Here is a 9344-nt window from a genome sequence, read left to right as displayed (position 1 = left end):
GAATCAAGTCAAAGATTTGAAATGTGAAGAAGCAAAAAACACCCAACCAGAAAAGCAAAATGAAAAAAGAATCCAAAAATACAAAGATAGTGTAAGGAGCCTCTGGGACAGCTTCAAGTGTACCAACATCAGAATTATAGGGGTACCAGAAGATGAGAGAGAGCAAGATATTGAAAACCTATTTGAAGAAATAATGACAGAAAACTTCCCCTACCTGGTGAAAGGAATAGACTTCCAAGTCCAGGAAGCGCAGAGAACCCCAAACAAAAGGAATCCAAAGAGGACCACACCAAGACACATCATAATTAAAATGCCAAGAGCAAAAGACAAAGAGAGAATCCTAAAAGCAGCAAGAGAAAGAAACTCAGTTACCTACAAGGGAATACCCATATGACTGTCAGCTGATTTCTCAACAGAAACTTTGCAGGCCAGAAGGAATTGGCAAGAAATATTCAAAGTGATGAATGCCAAGAACCTACAACCAAGATTACTTTATCCAGCAAAGCTATCATTCAGAATTGAAGGTCAGATAAAGAGCTTCACAGATAAGGAAAAGCTAAAGGAGTTCATCACCACCAAACCAGTATTATATGAAATGCTGAATGGTATCCTTTAAGAAGAGGAAGGAGAAGAAAAAGGTAAAGATACAAATTTTGAACAACAAATATGCATCTATCAACAAGTGAATCTAAGAATCAAGTGTATAAATAATCTGATGAACAGAATGAACTGTTGATTATAATAGAATCAGGGACCTAGAAAAGGAATGGACTGACTATTCTTGGGGGGAAAAGGGGTGTGAGAGATGCGGGAAGAGACTGGACAAAAATCGTGCACTTATGGATGAAGACAGTGGGTGGGGAGTGAGGGCGGAGGGTGGGGTGGGAACTGGAAGGGGGGGAGTTATGGGGCGAAAAAAAGAGGAACAAATGTAATAATCTGAACAATAAATATTTAATTTAAAAAAAGAAAGATGTGTTTTGGTGTGGGCCTCTGCACTTCCTGGACTTATAAGTGTATTTCTTTCACCAAGTAGGGGAAGTTTTCTGCCATTATTTCTTCAAATAGATTTTCAATATACTGCTCTCACTCTTCTCCTTCTGGCACCTCCATGATACAAATGTTGGTACATTTAAAGTTGTCCCAGAGGCTCCTTACACTATCTTCAAATTATTTATTTTTTATTTTTTTGCTCTTCTGGTTGGGTGTTTTTAGCTTCCCCATAATCCAAATTGCTGATTTAATTCTTGGAATCCTCTACTCTACTGTTGATTTCCTGTCAATGATTCTTAATTTCAGTTAATGTATCCTCCATTTCTGACTGGTCCATTTTTATGTCTTTGATGTTCTCACTAATTTCCTTGAAATTCTTACTAAAATCCTTGAAATTCTCACTAAGTCCTTGAAACTCTCATTAAGATCCTTGAGCATCCTTATAAGCATTGTTTTGAACTCTGTATCTAGTAGATTACTTGCTTCCATTTCACTTAATTTTTTTCTGGATGTTTTTTCTGTTCTTTCACTTGTGACATGTTTCTTGTCTCCACATTTTGGCTGCTTCCTTGTATTTGTTTCTATGTATTAGGTAGAGCTGCTATGTCTCCTGGAATTGGTAGAATGACCTGTGTAGTAGGTGTCCTGTAGGGCCCAGTGGTTCAGCATCCCTCATCACCTAAGCTGGGCACTCTAGATGCACCCCTTTGTGGGCTGTGTGTACTGTCTTGCTGTAGTTGTGCCTTGATTGCTGTTAGCATCGCTGGGAGGAATTGACCTCCAGGCCAATTGGCTGTGAGTTCCAGCTGTGACTACAGTGGAAGAGATGCCATACAGGAGACACTCCTATGGAGCAGGACTTCCTTCAGTGGGGCTTTGGTGCTCTGAGACTGTCCCTTGAGTGTATTGCTCATGGATGTGTAAGGTTGTAATCTGGCATGGTCTGAAGCTGTCCGTTGGGTACACAGGCCCTGGGGCCACTCTGGAGGTACAAAGTCAGCCACTGCCTTTGCCCTGCCTGAGGCCACCTAGCCAGAGATACAGAGTGATCTGCAGATGGCTGCTACTTGTATTGGGTTCAAAAGTACCCAGAAGATGCCAAGCTGTGAAGCAAGGCAGGCTGCTGCCAGTGCCAGACATGGGGCCTCTTATTGAGTGGTATGGGGCTCGCTGACAACAGCTGCTGCTTGCTTGAGAGATTTTAAGAAAGTCTGAAGCCTGAGCCAGGACAGGCCATTCATATGGAAAAGACTCTGCAGACCCTTGGGTGGGGCTGCGAATTGGGTAGGGTTGGAAACTGGGTGGGGTAGGGTCTCAGGGAATCACCAGGGTAGAGTGCACAGTGTGAGCCAGGTTGATGGAAACTCAGATATAGTGCCTGTCAGTCAGCTCTTCAGCAGGGGAGGCCTCAGAATAGGAACAGTGACCCTTCTAGCACTTTTGTCTAGGAGAAAGTTGTCTTGGCGTTCTTGTCCTGATGCCAATTTAGTTACTACCTATATATCCCTGGATCCTTTCAAGCTGCTGCCCCAGCACTGGAGCTTAGAGGAAGTGAGTTTGAGTAATTCTGTGTGCCAGCCCTTTAAGAGGAACTGCCTGGGTCTCCAACAGCCTCCATGTCACTCGGCTACAATCCCAGCTTTTGTTTATAGCCCAAAGTTATAGGGAGATTTCATCACAGCTTGGAATCCTGGGCTGAGGGGACAGGCTATTCATATGGAAAAGGGGCTGGGAGCCTTTGCTCCTCATGGGAGGCCTCTGCAGCCAAGATATCCTCCTGATTAAAAACACACCAAACATGGGTATGGGAACAGCCGGTTTCACGCCTCTACCCTTCCTTTCATTACTGGTGTGCTACTTCAAATCTCTACTTGTAGGACTTCCATTCAGCCAGAGTTCAGGCGGTCCTGAATGATGGTTGTTCTGTATTTTAGTTGCAATTTTGATGTGGTTGTGAGAGGCAGCGAGTCCTGGCATTTACCTAGGCTGCCAACTTGGTTTTCTCTCTCATTTTCATGAGTTCTTAACCCGTAATATGAAGGTGCTAGATATGAGATTTACATGCATTATCTCATGCACTCTCTGTGATCCTAGTAAATAGATTCTATTATTATCCTGCCTCTCTGTGCCTTGGTTTCATTACCTGTAAGATAATTGCAACTATATCCATAAGGTTTTGTGAGTGTTAAATGGTTTGATACATGGCAGGGTGCTTGGTGGTAAGTAAGCACTAAATAATGACATTATATTCACCACCACCCTGACCAATAACCCTCCAAAGTTAATTTGTATCCCCAAATGTTTTGTTGAGTTCAGGGGATGAACTGCCTCCCTCCTCAAGCTGCCACAGAGGTAGAAGGGCTGAGGGCCTGGGTTCTGTTTCTCTGAGATCTTTATCATCTTCCCATCCTGGCCTGGGCTGAACAGCTGTCAGAGAAACCTTGGGGCAGGCCCAGAGACTCAGCCTGATGCTTGATCCTGGGTGGACCAACAAGTCAGAGTAAGACCTCAGCAACCCATATGGAGAGAAAGGGCAGTGAGAATGTGGGGGTGTGACTGGACACCAGGTGACTCAGAGGGCTCACTATCCAATCAGAGTCTCCCAGCCAGATATTTAAATGTGCAGGGAGGGCAGAGACACAGCCCAGGGAGAGACCAGCTGGAGTCTGAGGTCAGGTTCCACTCGCAGATCCATTCCAGCTTTGCTGATCTGTCTGAAGACCTCTGAGCCCACGGTGTTTCCATCTTTGAGTTGGGAAGGTGGGTGACTGGGTTTCCAGGGTCTCTCTATTCTGATCATCCCTGATGTTCATTTATAATGGGAGTCTGACCTCACCCTGAGGGCCTGTTGTGTGGGCCACCCACAGGGCTGGGTAGTTTTGGCTGAGTGGGTCGTGGTAGCCATGGTTTGGAGGGACAGCCTTCACAGGTACTTCACCTGGCCTGAGATCTGAGCTGAGTTCTGCTCTTCCCAAAGGGATTTACCTGAAGCCCAAGACACCATAGGTCCTGGCCCCCTGTGCTGGGCCTGAAGAAGCAGGTGATGATCGGCACCAGGTGAGTCTGGGGGTGGAGTGGGGCCCATGGGTGCAGCCCCAACTGCTGAAACAGAAGGACTGAGACTGTAGGTGGCTCTCACTTCAGTCTCAGGGATGGGTGGCCAGCAGCAGGTGCAGTGGCTGCTTTAGGCAGCCCAGGTGCCAGTCCCAGCTCAGCTACTGGCAACTTGGTGACCCTAGGCAAGTCCTTTCCTCTCTCTGGGCCACTTGTCCACATGTGTAAAGTGGAATGTTGGGCTAGATGACCCCCTGGGTCCCAGCTAGCCCTATAATCTAAAGCTCGTGGACTCTGCACTTATCTTTTCTGTGGGTCACATTTCTCATCTGTGAATGGGAACATGTGTGTGCAGGAGCCTGGAAGAGGATGCCAACCACCTATGGTAGGTGCATGTTTTGTGTATCTTTTCAAAAATATGTTTTTATTGATTTTAGAGAAAGGAAGGGAGAGAGAAACATTAATGATGAGAAAGAATTATCAATCCGCTGCCTCCTGCATGCCTCCAAATGGGGATCAAACCCTTAAATTAGGCATGTGCCCTGCTTTGAAATCAAACCGTGATCTCCTTGTTCATGGGTCAACACTCAACCACTGAGCAACACCGGCCTGGCAATTTTGTGCATTTTGTTTGGTCTCATACTAGGTCACTGAAGCAGGCTGGGCCTGGGCCAGAGGTGCATCCACAGATGGGAAAGTTCATGAGGGCTCCACGGAGCTCTATGTGGCTGCATGGGAGCCCGAGGACTTACTGGCCCAGGAACTCTGGCTCCATGGGCCAGCAGGGCGCTGGGAGGAGGAGGGAGGAGTGCCCTCATTGCAAGGCCTTTCCAGGATGCTGGGAGTGTACCTGGCAGAGGGCTCTGTTGGACAGTCAGGGATGAGCACCACCCTCATGGACTCGAAGAACGAAGGACGCTCTGGAAGCTCGTTGATGAAGGATATCATCCCCCTGGGGCCTGAGGAATCTGCCATGGACGTGGTCTTGAAGAAGATCCGGGAGCTCTCTGATTCGGTGAGGGGAGAGGAGGGGGGGGGGTAGGTCATGGAGTGGAGAGTGGAGAGGGTGGGTTTCAGTCCCTACTTAGGTGAGGACAAAATAAGACTTTGTGTTTTATAAGTCAGTTTACTAGGTGTTACTGAATAGCTGTGTTCCCCGGTGGCATGGGATAGTTCTCCTTTCCCCTACTAGTCCCCCACCAGCTCCTGGGATTTCACCCTGTGCCAAGCGATCCGGGTGAGGGTTGGAGAGTCCTGGCACCCATTTGGTCTATAAAGCTTGTTGCCCTCTTGTCTTCCTGTTGTAAAAGTTAGAAGATCAAGGCTCAAATCCTACCATTGCCATGTAGTAGCTATTGACTTTGAGAAAAAGATTCATATTGTAGTGCACCTGACACCTGTATAATTTTTTAACCAGTGTCACCCCAATGTATTCACGAAAAAGGAAAAAAATTAAAAGAGATTTTAGAGCCGCAGTTTCCTCTTTTCCTAACTGGGTAACAGCAGTACTTGCCGCATGGAGACCCTGTGAGGATTCACTGAAATGACACAATGCCCAGCCTTTCTTGCCTCTCTCTCTGCCTTGGCAGGACCACCGAGACCCCTTCATGGTGGGCGACCTGGGAGTGTTGGCCAGCCGCCACCAGGCCTTCTGCCAGGCCCTGCCAAGGGTCTCGCCCTTCTATGCGGTGAAGTGTAACAGCAGCCCCTGGGTGCTGCGTGTCCTGGCCGCCCTGGGCACAGGCTTCGACTGTGCCAGCCAGGTGAGCCTGGGCCACAGCCAGTTTCCTCATTCATAGGCCTGACGGATCCTGGAGGAACAAGCCCAGTTGCCAGGTGTCTCAAAAGTGGGGACAGCAGCCCATGAACAGTGGCTGATGTGTGTGGTGCCCAGTTGTTTGTGAAAGAATAAATGAATGAACTGGGAGTAGTGCACCCTCCACTGGTCTAGGTGACGAGGGCAGTCAGCCTGAGCTAAGGAGTGGAGGAAACATGCGCTTTAATCCCCAGACCCCATTCCGTCCTGGCCCAGCCATTTCACTGGAGCCTCAGTTTGTTGGTCTTTAAAATGGGTTCAACTATATGTTCCTCAGAGCAGTCTAGAAGCTTAAGTAACACAATATGTGCCCAGCGCTGTGCCAGAGGCACAGTAGGGCTCAGTAGGGGACACCCCCTCATGCCCGTGGTTCCTGTGCCCAAAAAGCAGGGCAGCAGGGAGGCAGCCCCTTACTCTGGCTTTGCCCATGGCAGGGGGAGCTGGAGCAGGTGCTGGGCCTGGGCGTGGCCCCCTCACGCATCATCTATGCCAACCCCTGCAAGCCCATCTCCCACCTGCAGTATGCTGCCCGCCATGGGGTGCAGCTCCTGACCTTCGACAGTGAGGAGGAGCTGACCAAGGTGGCCCAGCACCACCCTGGGGCCAGGTGAGACTAGAAGGGCTGCAGGCAGGTGGGGACAGGGAGGAAGTTCTGGCAAACTGACTTGGGCCTCAGCAAGGAGATGAAGGCTGTTCCGTGGCGAGTATGAGACGTCCAAGCTGCAAAGAACAAGCATGTGGGTCGGGTGTCCCAGTGCCCTCCCTGGTGCCCACTCTTGTCAAAGATTCCCTGTGTCTGCAGAGGCGCTGGCAGAGCCTGGCATTAGGAGGTCTGGAGTCAGCAACCTCGTGGGAAAAGCACTCATAGGATTCAGGAAGACCAGGGCTCACATTTCTGACTTACTTGTTCCATCTGCGTGTTTCCTGGGAAAGTTATTTAACGTCTCTGATTCCTGTGACAGGTCCCTCTCCCTTCCTCTCTGAAATCAATACAAATATATTTTAAAAAATTAAAGAAGTAGTGTGTTCCCTCCCTGGATCTCCAATGCTGGACAGTCCAGGAAACCAAGGCCAGGAAACTGGAGGGAGTTTGGGTGGGGGCAGAAAAGCATTCAGGCCTGGGGTTCATGTGTCTAAGAATGCCTGTCACCTCATACCCCCTCCCAGGCTGGTCCTCCGACTGTGGACCGAGGACAGCCAGAGCCTCATCCCCATGAGCGCCAAGTTTGGGGCCAGCCTGGAGCTGTGTGGACACTTGCTCAAGTCCTCCCGAGACCTAGGCCTGGCTGTGGTGGGAGCCAGGTAAGAGCACGGAGTTTCTCTCTTGTGAGGCAGGGCTCCTGGTCCCCACGCCTGTCTACAGCCTCTGACTCCCTGGGTGCCCTCGAGTCAGCGTGGCCCCTCTGGGCCTCTGGTGGCTCCCTGTGGTCCTCAGAAGAGGAAGTGGGTGTCAGCTGCTGGGAGGGTGGGGCAGGCAAGGCACTGGCCTTGGGTGTAAAATTTAACGGGATGCCGAAAACTTTGTACTGAAGATAAATAATGTTTTATACAGTATTTAAAAAATTAATGCAGAAAAAATCCATGATGAGAGAATATGAAATTTCAAATCAAGACAGGATTGGCATTGCTGATATTTCTTTTTCCTATGGGTTCAATTACTGTTAACTAATCTTGTCTTTAAAGTTTTTGTATTTTATTCATCATGGATATTTTTGCATCAGCAGGTTTGATCTCTTGATGGGGTGTGTATAGGAGGCAACCAATTGAGGTCTCTCTCTCTCTCTCTCTCACTTGCTCTTCCTCTCTCTCTAATATATATAGACGAGAGTCTCAGTGCACAAAATTTGTGCACTAGTGGGTGTGTCCCTCAGCACAACCTGCAGCCTCTCCAATCTGGGACCCCTCGGGGGATGTCTGACTGCCTGTGGGATCAGTCCTAAACTGGCAGTCAGACATCCCTCTCACAATCCGTAACTTCTGGTTCCCAACCACTTGCCAGCCTGCCTGATCGATGCCTAACTGCTCCCCTGCTGGCCCAATCGCCCCCAACTGCCCTCCCCTGCTGGCCCGGTGTCCCCCAATGGCACTCCCCTGCCAGTCTGGTTGCCCCCAATTGCTCTTCCCTGCTGACCTGGTCGCCTCCAACTGCACTCCCCTGCCAGCCTGATCACCCAAAACTGCCCTCCCCTGCCGGCCTCTTGTGGTGGCCATCTTGTGACCACATGGGGGCGGCCATCTTGTGCGAGGGCGTGATAGTCAATTTTCATATTACCTCTTTCTTTTTTTTTAAATATATTTTATTGATTTTTTACAGAGAGGAAGGGAGAGAGATAGATAGTTAGAAACATCGATGGGAGAGAAACATCGACCAGCTGCCTCCTGCACATCTCCCACGGGGGATGTGCCCACAACCCAGGTATATGCCCTTGACCGGAATCGAACCTGGGACCTTTCAGTCCGCAGGCCGACGCTCTATCCACTGAGCCAAACCGGTTTTGGCGTATTACCTCTTTCTTATATAGGATAGTACATGAAGGTTACTATGTTGATTGCTCAGAGCTTTGGTGCCCCCTTGAATGTTGCACCTGAGGAGCATCCTCCCTCACCTCTCCCCACCTGCCCCTGAATGGGTCCTCTGCGCCCCCTGGTGGATGGTTTGAGATTTGGGGTTCAGATAACATGCATTCCAGGGAGGAAAAGTAGAGGAGCCACTGCCACGAGGCTTTGGGAGGGGTAGCTAAGAGAGGTGACTGCCCAAAAACCACGAGAGCCCCAACTCACAGACTGTCATGTGGTGTGTGTCTCTGGGACCCCCATCTCCACAGCCAAGGTTGTGGTTCCTGTGGGTGCCCACAAGCTCCATGTAGTCACGTGTGTCCCCATGTCTGTGTCCGTGCTGGTTCACATTGTGCCTGTGTGGCTGTTTCCGAATGTGTATCTCCTCCTGCTGACCCTTGCGTTTCCTCGTGTGTTTCTGCACCTGTCACTCCACCTGTGCTCAGCTTCCACGTGGGCTCGGGCTGCCAGAATCCCCACAGCTTTGCACAGGCCATCGCCGACTGCCGGCACGTGTTCGAGATGGGCCGTGGGGTCGGGCATGACATGAACATCCTGGATATTGGAGGGGGCTTCCCCGGAGTGGAGGGCTCTGAGCCGGAGTTTGAGGAGGTAAGAGGGGAGGAGGAGAGGGCGTCTGGGGGCCCCAGCTGGGGTTTATTGCACAGAGTGTGTGTGTGTGTACAGGGAGCTCTTGAACCTCAGTCCTGTGCCTGCATGTAGCTGGGCTTTGTGTTGGTTGAGAGGTCTCTGACGCTACATGCGTGGGCATGGGCACATATACAAGTGTGTGTGTGTGTGTGTGTGTGTGTGTGTGTTGTTTCATGGGAAGCTGGTGGTTCTGTACCCTTCCATTAAACATGTTGGTCCTAACCCTGGGAAAGGCTACAGTCAGAAAGAGGTTCCTAACGGGATCCCCCACACC

The 9344-nt window shown here is 49.9% G+C and overlaps 1 protein-coding gene across 1 annotated transcript; it reads left to right on the top strand.

Moving 5' to 3' along the window:
- Window positions 1-4965: 4965 nt before the first annotated feature.
- LOC102439533 (ornithine decarboxylase-like) lies at window positions 4966-9031 on the top strand (the record flags this gene model as incomplete). Its single annotated transcript, XM_006108637.3, has 5 exons — window positions 4966-5062; window positions 5637-5810; window positions 6298-6470; window positions 7031-7165; window positions 8866-9031. Coding segments are annotated over exons 1-5 (729 nt in total), but the record flags the coding sequence as incomplete, so codon positions are not given.
- Window positions 9032-9344: the final 313 nt, after the last annotated feature.

The sequence above is a fragment of the Myotis lucifugus genome, unplaced genomic scaffold, assembly GCF_000147115.1.
Source record: "Myotis lucifugus unplaced genomic scaffold, Myoluc2.0 scaffold_2922, whole genome shotgun sequence".
Lineage (NCBI taxonomy): Eukaryota > Metazoa > Chordata > Mammalia > Chiroptera > Vespertilionidae > Myotis > Myotis lucifugus.
The sequence above is the reverse complement of the archived record's forward strand: the minus strand, read 5'-3'. Positions and strand labels throughout refer to the sequence as shown.